This window comes from Jaculus jaculus, chromosome 5 (genome assembly GCF_020740685.1).
Source record: "Jaculus jaculus isolate mJacJac1 chromosome 5, mJacJac1.mat.Y.cur, whole genome shotgun sequence".
Taxonomy (NCBI): domain Eukaryota; kingdom Metazoa; phylum Chordata; class Mammalia; order Rodentia; family Dipodidae; genus Jaculus; species Jaculus jaculus.
In genome coordinates, this window is record NC_059106.1 from 164,097,955 (window position 1) to 164,119,284 (window position 21,330).

A 21,330-nucleotide genomic window follows, 5' to 3' on the forward strand; every position below is an offset into this window, starting at 1 on the left:
AAAAAAAGAAAATACACTCAGAATAATGCAATGCCTTTCTAAGCTGAATGCATGCTATTGTGAAGCCTGAATTCTGGTTAGAAGTTTACTTGACGGGGGCTGGAGAGGTGGCTTAGCGGTTAAGCGCTTGCCTATGAAGCCTAAGGACCCTGGTTTGAGGCTTGATTCCCCAGGACCCACGTTAGCCAGATGCACAAGGGGGCGCACGCGTCTGGAGTTTGTTTGCAGTGGCTGGAAACCCTGGCACACCCATTCTCTTTCTCTCTCTATCTGCCTCTTTCTCTCTCTGTCACTCTCAAATAAATAAATAAAAATGAACAAAAATTTTTAAAAAAAGTTTACTTGACAAGTTGGGCTAACAATGGTGTCAGACGGGGCTTCAAAAGAGCTTTCTTTTGCAAAGATATTTCACTGGACTCTATGTGCTCTATTCTTCTTGGCTTTATCAATTACCAGATTGGGTTCAGGATTCTGAATAAAGGTCATGGTAGTTCCCGCCCTTCTGGTACAGGTCTGGTATGGGTACCAGAACTTTGACTAGTATAGTCAGTCATTGGATGGATTCAACAATGCCCGGTGAAGCCAATGTCCACTGGTGACCGTGTGAGAAGAAAACCATGATAAAGACCCCATCGAAATGTCACCCAGTGATTGGCTGGACCTGTTGAGACCATTTCAAGGGGAGGAGGACCATTTCCACAGGATAAACTCTTGAATGATAACACAGACTTCCTCTCTACTCTCCCAGTGATCAGTAGTAAAAAATAAAAACAGAAAAAAAAAATATTAGAAAAGACTTAGATATATCCATTAACACTGGCCATGAATATGAAAATATTTCCAAGAAAGCATCCGGATTTTTGTTCCCAAGGGTTTTATAAGCCAGTATTGATGTCGTATGTCTGTAGTGTTTACATGTATCTTAGCATCAATGTAGTGCCTTTCTTACATCCCTGTGTCTTTAGCAAGGTGCTGGGGGCTATAGTAACGTCGCATTGAACAAACATCCCCGAAGGCCTAGCGCGTGTCTGCCTCCAAGAGGAAGATCAGCAGAGATCATGGGATCCTGGTAAGATGCACACGCATGAAGGGAACACAGGGGTCTGTGCAGAGCCCAACCAGGCACCCCCGTGGTGTCCCGATGTGCCATCACAGGGCAGAGACGCACCCTCAGGGTATGTCAGAGAGCCATGCCAGCAGTAGGAAAACATAGCATTTAAGCTCAGTCCTGCTGGGGCAAAAAGTACTGAACTGTGGAGTCTACACAACACTTGCCTGCCCTGGTGAGCAGTAACTTCGCCCCCTGGATGACCCACAGTATTAATCCATAAAATCTAAACCAACACATTTGCTGGGTGGCCCCTGCTTCAGCACACAGCCAGGCGCCCCGACATCGCAGTGACTAGTGGTGACTCCAGCGCGTAAGAAGATCAAACTGTACTCATGGGGAACATTAAGGCCACGGTTATACCAAGTGAGGTTGAAAAACACAGCTGGGGAACGCTGAGACGGGGCGGAGCTGGCTGTCCAGGAAAGACGGTGGGCCTTCAGGGTGCGGAGCTGGGGGCTCTGAGCTCAGCCCTGTGGGTGTCAAGCTCCACTGCATAGACTAGACCATCTCCTTGTCAGTCTCAGAGAAGTAAAGGTTCCCCTGCAGCATCTCCTGCTCAAGACACTGATCGGGATTAACTGGCTGGTAAACATGGCTTACGGAAAGAGTTCAGGCAAGGGCTATGACAACCACTTAAGAGACACAGAAGAAACCCAGTGGAACAGGAAACATCGAGCACCTGTTGCTTGTAGGAACTTGGTAATATTGTATCTGAGGCCGGAACACCTGAGAGTGATCACAGGTTACCGATAACATTTTTATTTTTTAAAAAAATGATTTTAGTGCTTGTTTGGCAGCACATATAATAAAGTTGGAAGGATACAGAGAAGATTAGCCCTGCACAAGGATGACATGCAAATTCATGAAGTGTTTCACATTAAAAAATGTTTTGAGTGTATGTGGGTGTGTGTGTGTATGCATGCATGAGAGAGAGAGAGACAGAGAAATGGAGAGGAGAAGAGAGAATGGGAATGCTAGGGCCTCTGGCTACTGCAAATGTACTCCAGATACATGTGCCACTTTGTGCATCTGGCTTTACGTGGCTACTGGGAATCAAACTTGGGCTGGCAGGCTTTTAAAGCAAGTGCCTTTAAAGGTGGAGCCATCTCTCCAGCCCTGGTGTAATTTTGAATGTCTTCTGATACTTATTCTTTATCAATGAGGAGTCTCTGCTTGTAATCTCACATTCCTCAGCTCTTTATAAGTGGACTCAGCCTTGTGAAATAGACAGTTACTATATCCTAGCGCCTGCTTAATGTACAAATAACATTTTCACAGGTTATTTTTACATGGGGAGGAATTTAAGAAAGGAAACACAGCTCGACTACTTTCAAACATGAGGCCTTTATTTGTTTGTTTAATGCTTAGTGTTCATGTATGATATCTGCATGTGTGTGTACTTGTCCGTGCGTGTGGGCGTGTGTGTGGGTGTGCATGTGCCGTGGTGTGCCTGAGGAGAGGTCAGCTTCAGGCGTCACTCCTCACCTTCTATGGATGACCACTGGTTGCACTAGGCTGTCTGGCCTGCAAGATTTGGGGAGATTCTCCTGTCTCTAACACCTTCTTGATGTGGGTACGCTGTGAGTCCAGGTGGGTGCTACAGTGTTTGGTTTTATGTGGAGTTGGGGATCCAAATTCAGGGTTCAGGCTGTGGGGGCAAGTGCTTTATGCAAAGAGCCATCTCCCCAACCCTTAACCTGAGGTATTTAAAAGGTATCTCATTTCATTGTATTTTCATTGCTTCTCACAACGTGTGAATTACATACTGACGTTAATAGTCTGTGTCCACACACTACATGGTCAAGGTTCTGATCGCATGGTCACAGAGACTATGCTGTTGACGTGTCTGGGCAGGAGGCTGGCATCTCATTGCATTTGCTGGGCCCTCCAGGTAAGATCAATGCTTGTTCAGCCCTGTTTATAAATGATCTGAAGATGAACTGGATTGCCTTACAGTTGATGTAACCTGTCCAGCCACATAGAGACATAGAGTCTCCGATTCTACTGACCTTTCACGAAGCTTAACTGTGAGAACATGATTTATTAGAGGAGATATGTTACATAGGAGAGAAGAAAGCCTGTGCGTGTGTGTGTGTGTGTGTGTGTGTGTGTGTTTAATAAGGTCCTTTGACGAGAACAGAAGATGAATTGGGGATCTTGGGAGATGGACAGCATCAAGGAGGTGCACTGAGCGACTCACGAGAGAAGATCAAATAGGCCACACTGTGTCCTGATTTTTCCTCCCATGTTCTACATTCAACTATGAAACTGTTTCAAAGGAAAAAAAAAAAAATACATTTCTGAACAAGGAAAATGAACAGAACTGGTGCTGCCCTCTGGTGTTCATTTCCATGCATAGCCGAAGTGCATGCCTCCGAAAAACTACCACAGGAAGTTTTCTGATGTAAAATTAAATCACAAAAGCTTAAGATGGCTAAACACCCTACGTTTGTGGTATCTTACACTTCTTCTGTTATTTTTTAATTTTTATTTACTTATTTGAGAGTGACAGAGAGAGAAAGAGGCAGAGAAACAGAGAGAGAGAATGGGCACAACAGGGCCTTCAGCCCCTGCAAAGGAACTCCAGATGTGCGCGCCACCTTGTGCATCTGGCTTACGTGGGTCCTGGGGAATTGAGCCTTGAACCGGAGTCCTTATGCTTCACAGGCAAACACTTGATTGCTAAGCCATCTCTCCAACCCTCTTTTGTTATTTTTTGTGTAGTACACATGCATGCATGCATTCGTGTTTATCTGTGTGTGGGTGCATGGGCATGCGTGTGTGTGTAGTGGGGGGAATTGCTGTGTATGTGCATATGAATGAGGAGGCCAGAGGTTGACAGAGTGTATTCTTTGACAAGGTCTCTCACTTGGACCCATAGCTCATCAAATCAGATCGGGGGGTCCTCTGTCTCTGCCTCCCGAGCTAGGATTCAAGGTATGCCCCACACGCCAGACTCCTCACATATGTTTTCAGAACTCGTCCCCGTTTCATTGTGTGTGCCTTACTCCAGGAGGACAGAGCCTCGTGTGGCGCCGAGCATTCTCCAGGGATGTGTCACATCAGCAACTGCCACTAAGCTTCACCTCAAATAAGCCAGGGTAGCATTTGGATTTAGAGGTGAGTCTCTGGGACAGCAAGAGCAGGCTGCTGGCATCCTTGGGAGCCTGCCAGTCTCCTTGTGGCTCGATGGAGTCAAAACAGACATAGATTTGCCCACAGTAAATATATGAATGAATGGATGAATGAGTGAGTGGATGAATGAATGACTCAAAATTAAAGACACACTTTCGGGGCTGGAGAGATGGCTTAGCGGTTAAGGTGTTTGCCCGCAAAGCCAAAGGATCCCAGTTCGATTGTCCAGGACCCACGTCAGCCAGATGCACAAGGGGGCGCACGCGTCTGGAGTTCGTTTGCAGTGGCTGGAGGCCCTGACACATTCTCTCTCTCTTAAATAAATAAATAAAATATATTCAAGAATATATAAAGACACACTTTCAATTGGAGTGGAGAGTGAGATCTCTTCACATGAGCAATGATCCAGTCTCTCTTCAGTAGACTTGGAGACGTTAGGCACAGTGCTAAGACGGGGCACCGTGCTGAGGGGTCTGTGGTGGTCTGCAGCCTCGGCGAGGTGGGCAACACAGACATTTCTTGCTGGTTGAGGGTCAGCCCTGCTTTGCTCCCAGGTGACAATGAGCAGCGTATTTGAAAACAAATACAGAAATTGCAAAAGTAGTTCTGGAACCTGGCTCCGGCTGTTTGGGATTCACAGCAGTGCCTCAGAGGCAGTGGGCTCATGCTGGCCTACACAGCAAGGCACACTCTTGACCTTCTGGGCAGAGGAAAGCAGCTGCCCCGGGCCCCAGGCAACACCACTAGCTCCTGCTCACTAATGCATCCTGGCTTCATGCCCTCTCACACCCTAATCGATTCCGCAGTGGGAAAATGTATCACTTCAACTAAAGCGCTAACAAGTGAGTTCAGGAATATTGTTCAGTCTCACAGATGGAGGGGATTCTGAAAACTGCTTCAACGTAGAGGAAGCCTGAGGACATGCTCAGTGTCATCCAGCCTCAAAAGATCTAGTTCTATCAGATCCCACCGATAGGAGGGCCCTAGAGTCTGCAAACTCATAGAAGTCTAGTGTGTGTGTGTGTGTGTGTGTGTGTGTGTGCAGGGTGGGGGGTGGATGGGTGGGTGGGGAGTGGGTGGGAGGGGGTTCTGGGCTAAAGTAGGGTGAAGAAGAGTGTCTAGGGGGTGTAGATTTGCAGCTTGAGAAGATTAAGAAGATTCTGGAGATGGTCAGGGGTCACTTATCCAGTTAACCTGCCTGTGGTGGGTTGATTCAGGTGTCCCCCATGAACTTAGGTGTTCTGAATGCTAGGTCCCCAGCTGATGGAGATTTGGGAATTAATGCCTCCTGGAGGCAGTGTATTGTTGGGGGTTGGGCTTATGGGTGTTATAGCCAGTTTCCCCTTGCCAGTGTTTCGCACACTCTCCTGTTGCTATTGTCCACCTTTTGTTGGCCAAGGAGTGATGTCCATCCTCTGCTCATGCCATCATTTTCCCTGACATCGTGGAGCTTCCCCTTGAGCCTGTAAGCCAAGATAAACTTTTTGCCTACAAGATGCTTCTGGTCAGGTGATTTCTGCCAGCAGTGTGAACACGTCTGCAACACTGCCTTTGAACTACACACTGGCAATGGATTAAGCAGCAGACTGTACTGTATGGCACGTGTTTCTAAGTTCTATGCCAGGAGCTGGGGTACGGAAAGATGAAATAAACACCACTCCTCCTTTACAAACTATAAGGAAATCTCCATTAAGACAACATACGTTTTGATTGTGTGTGTGTGTGTGTGTGTGTTTGCTTGAGAAGGCTAGAGGTCAATGTCAGGTCTCTTTCTCAGTAGCTCATCACCTTATTTATGAGACAGGATTTCTCCCTGAACTTGGGCCTCGGTGATTCAGCATTAGCAGACGGGCAAGCCTGGGGATTCCCAGCCTCCACCTCGCCGGTGTCGGGACTACGGGTGTCTGCCGTCATGCCCCACACTTACCTGGGTGCTGGGGATCTGAACTCAGGCCCTCAGGCTTGCGTAGGTCCTACTGAGTCATCACCCCGCTCCCTTTCACGTGCCATTTTTATATCTTCGTTTCTCTAAAATTTCTCTCTCTGATAAGCTTTGGTATCTGGCCTCAAAAAATTTAATAGTGTAACAGTTAGGCAGCAGTCCCAACAGCAGTGATTACAAGCACCACGGGTTTGAATAGTATTTGATCCGTGAACTAAGCCTACCGCGGATTGTGGGGGGCATGCCCCACTGCGCCTCTGCTGTTGGTGGGGCCTCAGGCCTTGCTGTCTCCCTGCTCCAGCTCATGGGGACAGGCCGGCAGCTCCTTCTCAGTGTGGGATGGAGCACGGAGGGGGTGGGAGAGAAGGAAGGAGGGAGCAACATGGAGTCATTTAATGGTGAGTCCAACAGGGAAATCAATAGGCCTGTCCACTAGCTATCAATTAAGGCACAATTACGGCCTCTGCACCCTGTGTTTGATAAGCTACTGGCAGTGCCCTGGCAACTTCCCAGAGAAACAATGGCTGTGGGCAACTGCATCCGTATAATGATGCAGGAGTGTGTTTTCAAGTGAGGTGTAAATGAGGCCCTTGCTTTGCATGTAGAGACAGCAAGACAAGTTAAACCACGGGGAAGACTGGAGTAGGAGGAGGAATTAAAAAAAAAAAAAAAAAAAAGGAGGGAAACCGTCCAGAAGGAGCAGCCACAGTGGGCCCTGGAAGATTCTGGAAACGCACTTGATTATTTACCAACTTACTGTGGGGTAAGGGTGGGAGCAGAACACGGTGTACTTCCGGATGATCCCGTTCAGCTTGAGGGGGGGCAGCCAGGACACGAAGACCATGGAGGCTGAGGCCGCTGCTGCCTTGACGCCCGCAGGAGGACCTGGAACTGAAGAGCCAGGGTCAGTCACAGGGCCGAGCAGAATCGTGCGTGGTTCCCAGCTGCTCCTCAGTGATGGCTCCTCGGCCCTTTCAGCCCGCCGAGGATCAATGCCATGGGACCCACTGTGCACCCACAACACAACTGTCCACATTGGGACACTGCTCTCCTAACCTTACTACCTCAGAATGCCAGTCTGTTGGGAGATAAGACTTTAAAAGAGGCGATTAAATTCAAACGAAGTCATTAGAGTGGGTCATGACCAAATATGGCGATGCTTTTGTTTTACTTATTTTTATGTATCCTGTGTCTGTGTGTACTCAGTGGGTAAAACACATAGGCATGCTGACCTGTGTTTGGTTCCCCGGAATCCATACAAAACCAGGTATAGTAGTGAATGTCTGTAAACCCAGCCAGCCTAAGGTGAGATGAGACATGGAGATGGGCAAATTTTGTGGGCCGGCTAGCCTGGTGAACACAGACAAAACCGAGCAAGCCTTACTCAGACAAGGTGGACATTAAGGTTGCCTGTGACTTTTCTACATGTATGCCATGGCACACGCACACACGGACACACACACCCATATACACACAAAGATCACAAAAATAAGTAAACATTGTAGTGTTCTTTTTTTTTTTTTTCCCTCCACTCAGTCTTAGATCTATTTCAGATGTCCCACCAGAGAAATGGCTCACTGTGGTGGCAGGAAGCCAAGCTCATGCATTTCACATAACACCTCACCAGGTCGTGTGCACGTCAGTGATGTTGGTCTGTAAATATCTGGTCTGAAATGTAACTGCCTCTATTACACATATGCAATGTTTACTTTTGCATAAAGGGATCAGGATGCGTCTGGCTCATGCCTGCCTAATGAAAATAACAATTGAAAATTAATAGTCGATATTTGTTTGCTCTCTCTATGCCCTCTGCTTTGCTTTGCCTTGGAAAAGAAAACAGGATCAGATTTTTTTTCTTTTTCTTTTTTTACAAATGCCTTAAAACTCAGAATCCATTGTGCTCAGAAGCAGAAAGCCAGATCAGCAAATTACTTCCTGTGTTCTTGCAGCAATGACAGGTACGTAAGTTCTCATCTGCCCACTGGTCCTGCCGAGTGGATCTGAAGTTTTAGGTTCTCACCCCAAGATAATGTCCGTAAGCCTGAGGGTAACGGTCATGGGCTTGGGACTTTGTCATTGGACGCATAAATATGGCCACAAAGCTGGGAAACGTGTCTATGAGCCCAAGAATCCACACACAGAGGCTGAGAAACCGGGGCACAGGAGACTTGCTCTCCAGCCAAGTAGCAAGGTATAAACCTGTGACTGTCAGCCTTTTGTCTTTTCTACTGATAAAATGAGTGACACAATTCAGTCTCTAGGCGTGCTGGCGCTGGGGTGGGCATGGTGGTTCCCAGTGAGTCAGGCAGGGAGGGGACCACTGTGAATGAGTCAGTCTTCCTCACTTGTAAGAACATTGGCAAGAGCCGACACTTCCATGCATGGAGGTGGCAACAAACGATGGCAACTATCTGTGTGGCAATTCTAGGCCTGCTTTCGCAGTCTACTTACGAGACTCCTTCGTGGAGGCAGAGGCAGGCTCTGAATTCTCGCTGCGTGAGACGTTTCTTCTATGCTAATTAGCCTTACGGCCTGTCTTTTCAACCAGCCGCTTCATCGCAGCCTCTTATACATTGTGAAAATGCCTATTTGGGCTAGATATTGGCGCTGTTCGCCATCCTTCCTAAATGAGTGATTTTTGTCATGGTTTTGTGTTTCCATCCTTCTACCCAATCTTCTCCATTTCTTTTGGAATGCAATGGGCTATCCTGAATAAACACTGAGCAGCACTCAGGTCTGCGCACTCTGTTCCGATCCATTTCCTCCTTGGGACCCTGCTGGGTCTTCCATAGTCACTCACACCACCACAAGCCACCAGAATTGGACATAACAGCAGAGAAATTGGTTGTCAAATTAGACCTTGTGATAGCTGAAACTGGAGGATTAATTAAAAGTTGACCCTAAATTTCCGGTCAATAGGAACTGTGGACAGTTTTTCCTTCTTACTGGATTTCATTACATTCTTCTGCAAAATACCAATGTCAGACTTTGTAGTTGATCTTGTTCTCTATCAATAATAACTTCAGTGACATCTGAGTTGCTGCTCAGCGATAATGTCTCACCCCTGCTCTGAAGTGGGGCAAACAAGGGATCCAGTATCTAATGTCAAGCAACAGCTCGCTTATGACAAGGGGGTCATTCACCCCACGCAGTCTGATCACTGCAGAGACTTTCTTCACAGGACAATTCAGCTCAAGAGCACCAAAGTCCCATGACAGCAAGGCATAGCGCTAGCTTTTATGTGGCTCATTATTACATTTTATTTTCCTTTTAAGTTTTTAAAATTTATTTGAGAGACAGAGGAGTAGGGAGAGATGGAGAGAGAGAGAGAAATGAGAGAATATGGGTGTGCCAAGACCTCCAGTCTCTGTAAACAAACTCCAGATGCATGCGCCCCCTTGTGCATCTGGCTGACGTGGGTCCTAGGGAATCAGCCTGGGTCCTTTGGCTTTGCAAGCAAGTGCCTTAACCACTAGGCAACCCCTCCAGCCCACATTATTACATCCTAAAATTAAGTTATGGCTCTCTTCACTCAGAACTCAGCCCTGTAGGTACCTTAAGCAATGATCTACTTCCTAAGGACACTGAGTTCTGACCTTAGGTTTCCCAAAAGAATTTAGTGTTTTTGAGCAGAATGGCTCAAAACAGTTGCGTGTTCCTGGGGAGAATGGCCCATGTGTCCTCTCAACTTAAAGCTAGTCAGGACTGACGTGTATGTGGATACCATAACATGAGGAGGCCTTGGGAAGGCAGTGGAATATCACGAGTGGGTGGGCAGATGGGACTGTGGGAGAATTAGGCCTGGCTTGGGAAGGGAGAGCGGAACATAGGTAGCAATGGCTATCTGTCCAGAAACCCTGCATGGGGAACAGGAGGGATAAAGAGAAGGAGCCATCTTCACCTCAGAGCCAGGGCTCCACGCTTTGCTTCCAGGACCCAAGTGAGGTGGGACAGAAAAATATCACTTTTTCTGGGGGGGGGGGAGTGGTCTGTGTATCTGAGGAACTTTGGACACTGCACCTGTGCATACCAGGTGGAAACATAACCGACAATGGTGAGGGCTCTCCTCCCCAACCTGCCCCACCACCTGGGGAGCTGAATCCTGGCAGGAGGATGAACCACTTCAGACCTGAGTCCGTATCACACTTAAGAGCTCTCGAGTCCTGTGTTAGCCTGTGCCTCGGACGCCTGTGCGGGATGTTCCGGAAAGACTTCTCAGGGCATCAGGCAGACGTCTGTTGTTCCTTCCTTCACCACGGTGGTACTGCTCATCTCACTCATGGTTTTCTATTTATAGACCCTCAGTGCTCCTCCGGCTGCTTAGACATTCGCCCTCTGCCCCATGGTTTATGTCGGTCTCGGTACCGAATCGTACGGGGCAGCAAGGAGGAATGTCTGAATACACAGGGGGCAGTGAGTTAGACATGCACTGAGTTGTCATGAATCCTTGGGAGAATCTAAAAAAATGCCACGAAGCTTTCAAATTAAGGATTTTTGTGTGTGCATTCACGTGTGCCACTGGTGTACACGTGGAGGTCAAAAGACAGCCTCGGGGTGGGGGTCCTCACCTTCCACCTTGTTTGAGACATAGCCTCTCTTGGTTTTTTTATCCCCCCCTCCACTGCAAACGGTAGACTAGCGACTAGCTAGCTCACAAGCTCTGGGAGCCGCCTGACCCTGCCTCCTTTGCCGAAGGTATGCTGGGACTACGGATGCGTGTGAGTTACTTGCATCTGCATTTATGTGGGTTCTGGGGATTCGAACTCCAGTTATCAGGCTCGCTCGGCAAGTGCTTTAAACCACTAAGCCACCTGTCCAGTCCACACGTGAGAGATTTCTAAAACAGGGAATTTTGGGTTTGTTGAAAACAAAACTAAGTCATCAGAGTTAAAAAAGAGAGAGAGAGAGAGAGAGAGATGAGAAGAGGGAGAGGAAAAAGAAGAGGAGGGGAAAGAAGGGAGAGGACGGAGAAGCTACGGGGCCACAGGGAGGAGAGGAGACAACTGACCAGGGAGGAAAGGGGGGTCACTGGCTGCATCAAGCATGAGCCCGAGAGGCAGAGACCCTGGCTTGTGCCGGACTGTGTGAACAAGGCCAAGGGTAAGATCTCTGACCCAGCCTTCCCAGCCTGGCTTTGGCCCAGGCAGGCTGCCCCTTGGCAGGAGCCCGGCATGTCCCTGAGCGTTCGGGATGGGCTCTGAGCTTCCCACACAGCGCCTTGCCCTCTGACTCACCATCCTCTTTGGTGCGGGTGAAGATCTGCTCGCTCCGGACCCCGTCCCCTGCGCGGGTGAAGGCCAGCACCTGGATACTATAGTTGGTATATTTCTCCAGCCCGTCCAGCTCCAGGGAAGGCTGCGTGGTGGTGACGTTCTTGATCTCACCCAGCTCTGGGGGACAAAACCAGAAGGCAGGCCCTCATTACAAGCCTTTCCTCTCATTACACTCCTTTGCTTCCCTGCTATGTCTCACACACGAGAAGGGGCTGTACGCAGGTGGACTTTGCAAAACCAAACCAAACAAATCATCCATGCCAAAATGTCCCAAAGCACCAGGTAAAAGAAAATCAATTTGACAAAGCAGAGTGACTCAGTCTCGGTCAAGCCACTGACCTCTCACAATGGCCCCAGAGCAGGGCTGGCCCAGAGCTGCCCTCCAGTCCCACACCGTGCTCCCCTCCCCCAGCATCAATTTCTACCTGTCGACTTATGCCGCCTTATGAAGCTTCTGCAAAGTGAGGATCTTGTTTGTGTTTTTCTTGAATGGATTTCAGGCATCCAAGCTCATCTCAAGCCTAAGACACACCCCGGGCACATTTCAAGTACATAACCCTAGCATTTCATTGACTGTGGTCACAGATGATGTACCTTAGATCACCAGGACCTACCCATCTTGCTTACTTGAAACCTTGTGCCTTTTGGGGGACAAAACGAAAGCAGTAACAATGTGGGGTGATGGATATGCTAACAAGCTGGATGGTAATGGACAGTTCATAGAGGAGCTGAACCTTAAATCCAGATACGTTAAGTTGGCCAAGGAGTCTTGCACTATGGCTGTAAAGATGTGCTTGAGCTGATCCAAGATGCTGGGCACGTGCCTCCTTTTACCTGGTGTGAACTCCACTCAGCGCCATCAGCGAAGTGACAGGCGATGTGTCAGAACCTGGTGTGTGCTAAATCTGCCTCGCATTCTGGAGTGGGATGGCTAGTGCTGTTCAGAGCTGGAACACCATGCCCCCGCCCTTGACGTATTGCACATGGCAATTTGAGAGCACCTGGAACGACGTGTCAAGTGTCTGCACGGTGTGAGGCCGCTGGGTTCAGAAGGAAGTAGTCGCCACAGCCACAGGCTCAGCATGACAGGAAGGCCTGAGACCTGTCGCCCAGGGCCAGGTGGCTGTGAACGGGGCTCATGACATCCACTGTGGGAGTGTCTCCCTTACCAAGGCACCACTGGCAATGTGAGGTGGCAACCCAGGAGGCTCTTACTGGGTGGCTGGCTGCAAACGCAGACCATCTTTGGATACGTTTTGAAAGCAATGAAAGTGTCCTTTTAGCTCTTGTGGCTACCAGCCATGATCTGGGCCACTGGACCATGGGGACGCTTGGTGAAGTGATGGAGACAGGGTTGGAAACATGTCATGCTGGCCAGACTAAGTGCTCCTCTGGCTGCCTGGGGTTATCTGCCCCTGCTTTTGCCCTTCCTTCTGTCCTTCTGTCCAGTCAGCATAGTTCACAGAGGGACAGACATCAAGAGCTTGCTCTTTTGTTGACCATGGAAATGACCATGGATAGCCTTTATAAGATTTTCATGCTTTGTCACCAACAAGGTCAAGGTTGCGCTGGATAAGAACATTGGATGCATGGTGCGGTCAAGGCTAATCACACACATGCCAGGCTGTGAGGGGAGAGGGAGGAGAGGTGCCACGTGTATCACCAAGCAGGGACCTAACATGAGCCACAGACGTGGGGCCACCTGGGGAAGACAGAGACGAGTTCTGTGGAAAGATGCCTTGCTGAGGGTGAACGCAGGTTAGGATAGCCCCCAAGGGTTACCTTGGGCCTAGCACCTTCTAGAGTAGCTGGTGGAAGTCACCACTTGGAAGTCTCAACAGATGGTTTACAGATGAGAAGAAGGTCTGCTCCTGTGGGTGGCATTCCCAAGCGGATCAGAAAACCTCTCCTCTGGAGGAAGTTTCTTTCCGCATTCGGTTACCGTTTTCATTTATGATATCTAATATAGATTGACTAGGTTGAATGCTAACGGGAAAACTAAATGTATAATTCATTAAGAGCTTTTCCAGTTCGGAAACTTCTGAATCATGTCAAAGATACCCCCTTCCTCTTTCTCTCTCTCCTACACACACTTCGAAAAAGTAAAAGTGAATAGAGATGTTAGGAGCTAGCTCTGAATCTACGGCTGGGTCCTGTGTTGGAAGTTTTTCATCTTTCAGTGCACAGAAGTCTGTCTCTCAGAGAAGGCGTAGCCTCTGCCACGACACAGGGAAGGCTGCACAGCTGGAGATGCTGTGTTGAGGCAGGAATGAGGTGAGAGGGAGGGGCACGGGGCACCCCTTACTTGCTTACATAAGGCAACGTTATAGCAGACTGCCCAGCTATAAATGGGACATCTCTACCTCCCTATCCAAGGCTCAGGAAACATCATGGACGAAGGGATGGAAAGAATGTAAGAGCTGGAGGAAGGGGTGGGGGTGCGGAATACTGATCTCTGGGCGTGACATGACTGTTGTACTCCTGAACTCACAATACAAGACTGGCCCAGCGGACATCGCGTGATGAAGGGCGAGGAGTTCACAAGGGCCACAAATTCTCCATGAGGATGTATAGTGGTTCGTGGGTGATGGAGGCAGAGACATTCTCTTCATTACTGTCTGTGGTAAGGTGCCCGTGTCTCTGTAAACAATCTCTCACCCATGTTCCTGTGAGCAACTCTAAGGAAACTCACTGGATGATCAAAAAAAAAAAAAAAAAGAAAAGAAAAAGAAAAAGAAAGACAGGAGAGTAGAAGGGCACGTTGGGAAGAGGAGGGAGCTCAGTGGGAAAGAGGGAAACAGGAGGGGAGTGTGATCTAATACGTTATATACATGTGTGAAAATGTCACCAAGAACTAGTGAGTGACCGCTAATGAAACCATGAAAAATAGAAAACTGAAAGCAGCAGTTGGGACAGAAGAGTTACACGTGCCAAGCAGAACTAGCAGCTCCTTGTTTACTTATTTAGGGCTCATGTTGTTTTGAGAGACTAATTTATTCCATGTGCACTTAGCTTGTCCTATCTTTTTTTTGGGGGGGGGGGTTCGAGGTAGGGTTTCACTCTAGCCCAGGCTGACCTAGAATTAACTGTGTAGTCTCAGGGTGGCCTTGAACTCACAGTGATTCACCTACCTCTTCCTCAGTGCTGGGATTAAAAGCGTGCGCCACCAGGCCTGGCTTAGCTTGTCCTATCTTGTATCAGTTGTATTTTATCTGATCACATGAAGAACAAAATACTTCCTTATACATAGTTTAGCAAATACATGGGTCTATTGATAGTCACAATTTGAGAAACAGACTGTCTCAATCTGTGTGTTTCTGTGTGTGTGTGTGTGTGTGTGTGTGTACATGAGGTGTGAGTACTTGCTGTGTGGAATGGATTATGTATGTGAAGTGTTTGTGATATACGGGTGATATGTGACTGTGTGAGGTAAATGTAGTGTATGAATGAAAGATGAGTGTGTAGTGTGCTTCTAGATTGTGTTATGTTTGGAGAGTGTGCATGTATGACACATACATGGTATGTATGTGAAGGGTGTGTCACGTGTGGTATGTGGTGTGTTTGCGGAGTGTGGTAGATGGGTGGTGGGAGGCACACATGTAGTACCTGTTGGTCATCATACTGTGTGCTATGCATGTAGTGCTTGTGGTAGATGATTTGTGTGTGATGCACGTGTAGTCTTGTGATGTAAGTACCGGTTGTGTGTGGGAATCTCATGTGTGGTGTACATATGCGTGTATGGGAAATGTGAGGTGTATTATGTGGCATTTGTGATTTTGTCTTTTGTATATGTGTAGTGTATGTGGCATATATGTGCTGCATGAGATGTGTGGAGTGTGTGGTGGTGTACACATAGTGGGTGGTGTATATGCGCTGTGGTATTTGTGATGTGTGGTGTGTGTAATGTTGGTGATGTGTAGTGTTTGTGTGATGTATTTATAGTGTGTGTCTTGAGTGTGTGGTGCGTATATGGTGTGTATATGATGTGTGTGGTGTGGGAGATGTTTGTGATGTGCAAAGTAGTGTGCTTGTAATGCTGTGGTATATTTGGTGTATATGCGGTGTGTGTGGTATGTATGCTAGGCATGTGATATGTGCAGTGTGTTCATGCCCTCTGTGCATGTGTAATGTGTTCTCAGTGTCTGCAGAAGGGGGTTTTCACACCATCACTCCCTATGTAGGGCCCATGGGATCCACATAAGCTGAGTGCCCCACTCATGAGTCGCATGGTATGGCCTGCTGACCCATAAACATCATTGCTCAGAGGCAACAGGTTAAGTAGGTTTATGTTTCCGAAGGCTTCTTTCTCACCTTTTGAAAGTTAAGACTGGAACTTTTCATTATACACTTATCATACCAGTCTTACCTTATTCCATGAGGAAAAAAAAAATGTATTCTTAAAGCTGTATATCTTTCCAAACATTCTTTATTTGAAGAGGTACAGGGTTTTGAATACTTACTTTTAAAGCTTTAAGGACAGGCACCTTATCTCTGTCAGAACAGAGCTGTGTCAGGTAAACTGTGCGATGGGAGATGCATGGAAACCCTGTGGTTTGAAGGTAGCTGGAGGCTGGGTAACGTGTTTGCCATACAAGCATGAAGACCGAGCTTGGATCCCAGCACTCATGTGAAATGCCAGGTATGGTGGTGCACACCTATTCTGTCCTGCACACCTATATATAGTCCTGTGCTGGGGGATGCCAGGATAGGCACTTCCCGAGGGCTTTCTGGTTAGATTATCTAGCCAACTCAGGGAGCTCTAGGTTCAGTGAGAGACCCGTTCTCAAAAAATAAGGTGGAGAGAGACTTAGGACACCCAAGATTGACCTATGGCCATCGTGTGTGCACACAGACACACACACACGTGCACACACACACACCACAAATGTGCACATATTGCTTTGGATAAAATATCTACTTCTACTGATGGCACAGATGATAAAAACAAAGCAGAAAATGCCTGTTGACACCAAAGTGCCCATCATGTCCTATATCCACTTAGGAACAGGGACCAGTTCACAGTCCCTGCTGCGTCCTCTTACCTCCGTCCATGAGGTTGGCCCAGTAGATGACCCTGAAGCCCTGGAGAATCCCATTCAAGGCTTCCTTGGGCAGCGTGGACCAAGACATTGATATGCTTTCAGGTGAGGTTGCTATGGCTTGGACATTTTCGGGAGGGTAGCTGGGCACTGCAATTACATCATGAGAACCTGTAATCACACTGGCCGGTTCCGTTAGAAACGCCATGCTGAGTAAGCAGCACACTGTATCATTCTAAAATGAAACACTGTCACTCTCCCACATGAAAAAAAATGCCGGGCTGGAGGGGTGGCTTAGCGGTTGAAGCACTTGCCTGCGAAGCCTAAGGACTCATGTTCGACTTTCGAGGTCCCATGTAAGCCAGGCACACAGTGACACAAGCACAGAAGGTCACACATGCACACGAGGGGGCACAAGTGTCTGAAGTTCTAGTACAGTGGCCGGAGGCCCTGGCGTGCCAATCCTTCCCTCCCCCATCACATAAAAAGGTCAGTCTGTTGGGCTTGCATATATAAATGGACTGAAAGACAAAAATCACATGATCATCTGAATAGATGCAGACAAGGCATTTAACAAAACCCAACATCCCTTCATGGTAAAAATCCTAAAGAAACTGGGAATACAAGGACCATATCTCAACATAATAAAGGCTATGTATGACAAACCTACAGCCAACGTAATACCAAATGGGCAAAAACTTGAAGATTTTCCATTAAAATCAGGAATAGGACAAAGTGTCCACTATCCCCACTTTTATTTAATATAGTACTGGAAGTTTTAGCCATAGCAATAAGGCAAGAGACACATATGAAAGGGATACAGGTTTGAAAGGAAGAAATAAAATTATCATTATTTGCAGATTATATGATTTTATACATGAGGGACCCTAAAGACTCTTATCAGCAAACTGTTAGAGCTGATAAACATTTAGCAATATGGTAGGATACAAAATAAGCACACAGAAATCAGTAGCCTCCCTATATACTAACAGCAAACATGCTGAGGATGAAAACAGGGATTCACTTCCATTGACAAATGCCTCAAAAAAAATTAAGTACCTTGTAACAAACCTAATCAAGGAAGTGAAGGATCTCTGCAATGAAAACTTTAAAACACTCAAGAGAGAAATTGCCAAAGACACTAGGAAATGGAAAGACATCTCTTGTTCTTGGATCAAAAGAATCAATGTTAATCTACACATTTACTGAAATCCCTATCAAAATTCCAAAGACATTCTTCATAGAAATAGAAAAAAAAACCTAAAATTCATTTGGAAGCACAAAAAACCTCAAATAGCCAAAACAAATTTGAGCAACAAAAATAAGGCTGGTCGTATCACCATATCCAATTTTAAGCTATATTACAGAGCTATAGTAGCAAAAACAGCATGGTATTGGCACAAAAACAGATATGCAGATTAATGGAACAGAATAGGGGACCCAGGTGTAAGTTTGGGAAGCTACAGCCCTCTGATTTTTGACAAAAATGCCAAACATATTCAATGGAGAAAAGACAGCCTCTTTAACAAATGGTGCTCAGAAAATCTGATATCTATATGTAGTAGGATGAAAAATAGATCCTTATCTCTCTCCATGCACATAAATCAAGTCCAAATGGATCCAAGACCTTAATATCAGACCTGAAACTCTAAAACTGCAAGAGGAAAAAGCAGGGGAAATCCTTTAACATCTTAGCCTAGGCAATGACTTTCTGAATATATCTCCAGTTGTTTAGGAAAAAAAAAATAAATCATGAATCAACCGCTGGGGCCTCATGAAATTAGGAGGTTTTTGTATAGCAAAGGATATTGTGGATAGAGCAAAGAGGCAAACTACAGAACGGGACAAAATCTTGGCCAGCTACACATCAGATGGGATAGTACTCTGCATCCCTGGGACCTTCCTTCTCCTTTTGATTCTCTCTTTGACTGAGACCTTGTTTAGTCCTTGGTCACCTCTTACACTGTTTCGCCCCTTGCTACTCTATGCTCTCTCCAGATACATTTTTTCTAGATGATCCTTTTTTTTTAAAGAAAGAAGGAAAGAAAGAAAGAAAGGAAGAAAGAAAGAGAAAATGCCATTTCCCTGTGGGAATATTGTGATAGCTCAGTAAGATATCCGGAGTTTATGCATGTGTCATGGTGAAAACCAGTTTACTGTACTTCAGATTGAAGGCACAGAGAGGAGAACACTCCGCATCTGATTTACTTCCTATTGCTATCGCAAGCTCCTGCTTCACGTTAAACTTACTTTATAGTGTGAATTCTCTCCCTGTTTAGTGACTTGGGGCATCTAAAATGGAAGCCTATTGGGAAACATGAAAAAGCAGAAATGGAACTGAAGGATTTCACTACTTCTCCTCAAACCATCAGTGCTATGATGTTTCATCAGAGGCATGAGAGAGGATGCAATAAGAGACAGGTCAGTAATATATGGTATTTTTGAGACTGACTTAATGCAAATTTTAAAGGTTGGAGATAGAAGACAGTGCAAAATCTTTTTTTTTTTTAAATATTGTATTTATCTATTTATTTGAGAGAGTGACAGAGAGAAAGAGGCAGACACAGAAAGAGTGAATATGGGCATGGTACTGGAGAATCTAATCCACATAGTCTGGCTTTGCAAGCAAGTGTCTTTAGTTGCTGAGCCATCTCTCCAGCCCCAACCGTGCAAAACCTTAACTAAAATATGTTCATAAACAAAACCGGCAGCGAATTGGAAACCAAAAGGCACATTTAACTACTTTTGTCAAGGTTGTGGATGTAGAAAAAAGACACGGCCCTTTAACTTTCTAATTACGTGAGACTTCTTTCCTTGTAAAAATTATTCAAATTGGCATTGCACAGTCTAGGATCAAATGGATACTTATACAAGAAACCATTGCTCTGCCCACAGGCTGCTTTAAAATCAACCGGGCATTGCTGCCTTTAGTCCCAGGTCCTTGTCTCTTCACCTGGCACCACGCCTCGGGACACCAGGATCCTGTGTTTTTCAAGCACTGTGGACATTTGAATTAGTTGAATGAAGCCGACGTGATCACTAGGGGGCGCGTGATCACTGTGGGATCCACTCCAGTCAGCCTGCCAATGGTTTTCTCTAGTCACAAATACACAAAAATCCACAGCCATCTTCAGGGGAATATAAACTTTAAAAAATACGTAAGAGGTAAAAATAAAAAAAAAAAAGAGTCTTGAAAAGTATTGGAGAGATAAACTAGCCAAATTGGTGAGTTCTATAGGTTCTATGGGAGACCCTATCTCAAAAAAGGGAGGGGTGGGGGAACAAAATGATTTGGGCACAATTCTTAGGGAATAACAATTCTACATTCTAGTTTGGCTTCTAGCAAGGGGACAGCTCTGGTTTAACCGAGGCAAAGACAACTCGACTCTTGTGTCTAATACCAGAAAGGAAGATTCTGAAAGAGGAATGCATTTCGGCTTTGCGGCACAGGCCTGTGCTGGGTGAGGTACTTAGGCCAAGCATCAGGCACCAGGCTACTGGCTACAGACTGGCTCCTGGGCAAGCACTGCCAAAGAGAGGCAGACCTACCGTCCTCCAAGGTGGTGGTGATAATTTCCTGAGAAGAAGGCCCCGTGCCGGCCCGGTTGCAGGCCTGCACCACCAGGCCATACTGGGTGAACTTGCTCAGGTTGTCCAGCGTGTACACTTCGCTGTCCCCTGTGGTGTCGATGCTGATGATGTTGAACTGGAAGTTGCCGCCGGTGCTGTACTCTCGGTAGCCTATTTGGTAGCCACGGATAATCCCGTTTTGCAAGTGTTTCTTGGGAGCCTAAACAAGAAAAGAAAAACAAAAATCGATGGAAAAGTTGAGGCAAGACAAACAAAATCGATACCCGAAGCAACGCAGGAAGAGAAAAGTAAAGCCAAATATTCACAAACAGAGCAGCCGTTGCGAACTCATTGGCAGCCTCGCCCTTACCCAAGGGGGATACAGCCCCGGACGTGCAGTGGATGCCTGAAGCCGCAGCTAGAACCTAACCCTATATAGGTTATGTCGTTTCCTTCCCATACTCGCCTGAGATAAAGTTTAGTCCACAAGTCAGGCACGGTGCGAAATTCCTTACTAATGACTAATAATAAAATAGAACTATGAGGTCAATGTCCTAATAAAATTACCTTAAAACTTGGGAATTTTAGAATGTTTTATTTGTTATGGTCAGGCCACGGAGCAATGGAAACCATGGGACCACAAGCTCCAGATTGGGCAGACATCTGCATAAGTCTTTCTTCCCTGGCCCTTCCTGTTCATGGCCCTGTCTGGCCTGAGCCTCTTGGCTACCCTCTGCAGTGATATGACAGTGAACCTGCTTTCACAGGGGTCTGCGTTGTGGTTTGAGTGTGAAATGTCCCCTGTAGGCTCATGCGTTTGGCCATGAGCCTCAGCTTGGCCCTCTGCTACTGAGGAAGGTGGTGGATGCTTTAGGAGATGGAGCCTCAGTGGAGGGGAATGAGTCATTGTGTGTGGGTGGGGGCAGACTTGGAGGTTTGGCAACCCTACCCCCACTTCCTGCTCTGCCCCTTTGCTTCCCCACTGCCCATGCCATGTGGCCAGCTGGCTTGCCACTCCGGCCACCACGCCTTCTCCACCGTAAGTCAAAATAAAACCTTCCTCCCTGAAGCTGATTCTTGTCAGGTCACAGCAATGAGTAAAATGACAAAGCGTCACTCACCGACAGTAGCAAGAGAATAAACGTGACGCCCCAGAGCCTGCGCTCACTGCCCGTGGGATAGAGCGCCACGGTTGGAAGGCCTCAGGGCCCTTTGCGCACAGCAGTGACTCCTCAGTGAGGCCGCTCACCCCCCACCGAC

The 21,330-nt window shown here is 46.9% G+C and overlaps 1 protein-coding gene and 1 pseudogene across 2 annotated transcripts in view; one reads left to right on the forward strand and one right to left on the reverse strand.

Moving 5' to 3' along the window:
• Dscam (DS cell adhesion molecule) overlaps positions 1 to 21,330 on the reverse strand; it is a 679,085-nt gene that overhangs the window by 87,910 nt on the left and 569,845 nt on the right. For both annotated transcript variants that reach the window (XM_004654491.2, XM_045151367.1), the window contains exons 17-20: positions 20,050 to 20,290; positions 16,504 to 16,650; positions 11,423 to 11,578; positions 6,946 to 7,079 (exon numbers count right to left, since the gene is read on the reverse strand). In XM_004654491.2, coding sequence (XP_004654548.1) covers positions 6,946 to 7,079; positions 11,423 to 11,578; positions 16,504 to 16,650; positions 20,050 to 20,290 — 678 coding nt within the window. The remainder of the gene's footprint in view (positions 1 to 6,945; positions 7,080 to 11,422; positions 11,579 to 16,503; positions 16,651 to 20,049; positions 20,291 to 21,330) is intronic.
• Positions 1,894 to 1,993, forward strand: LOC123461159 (annotated as a pseudogene).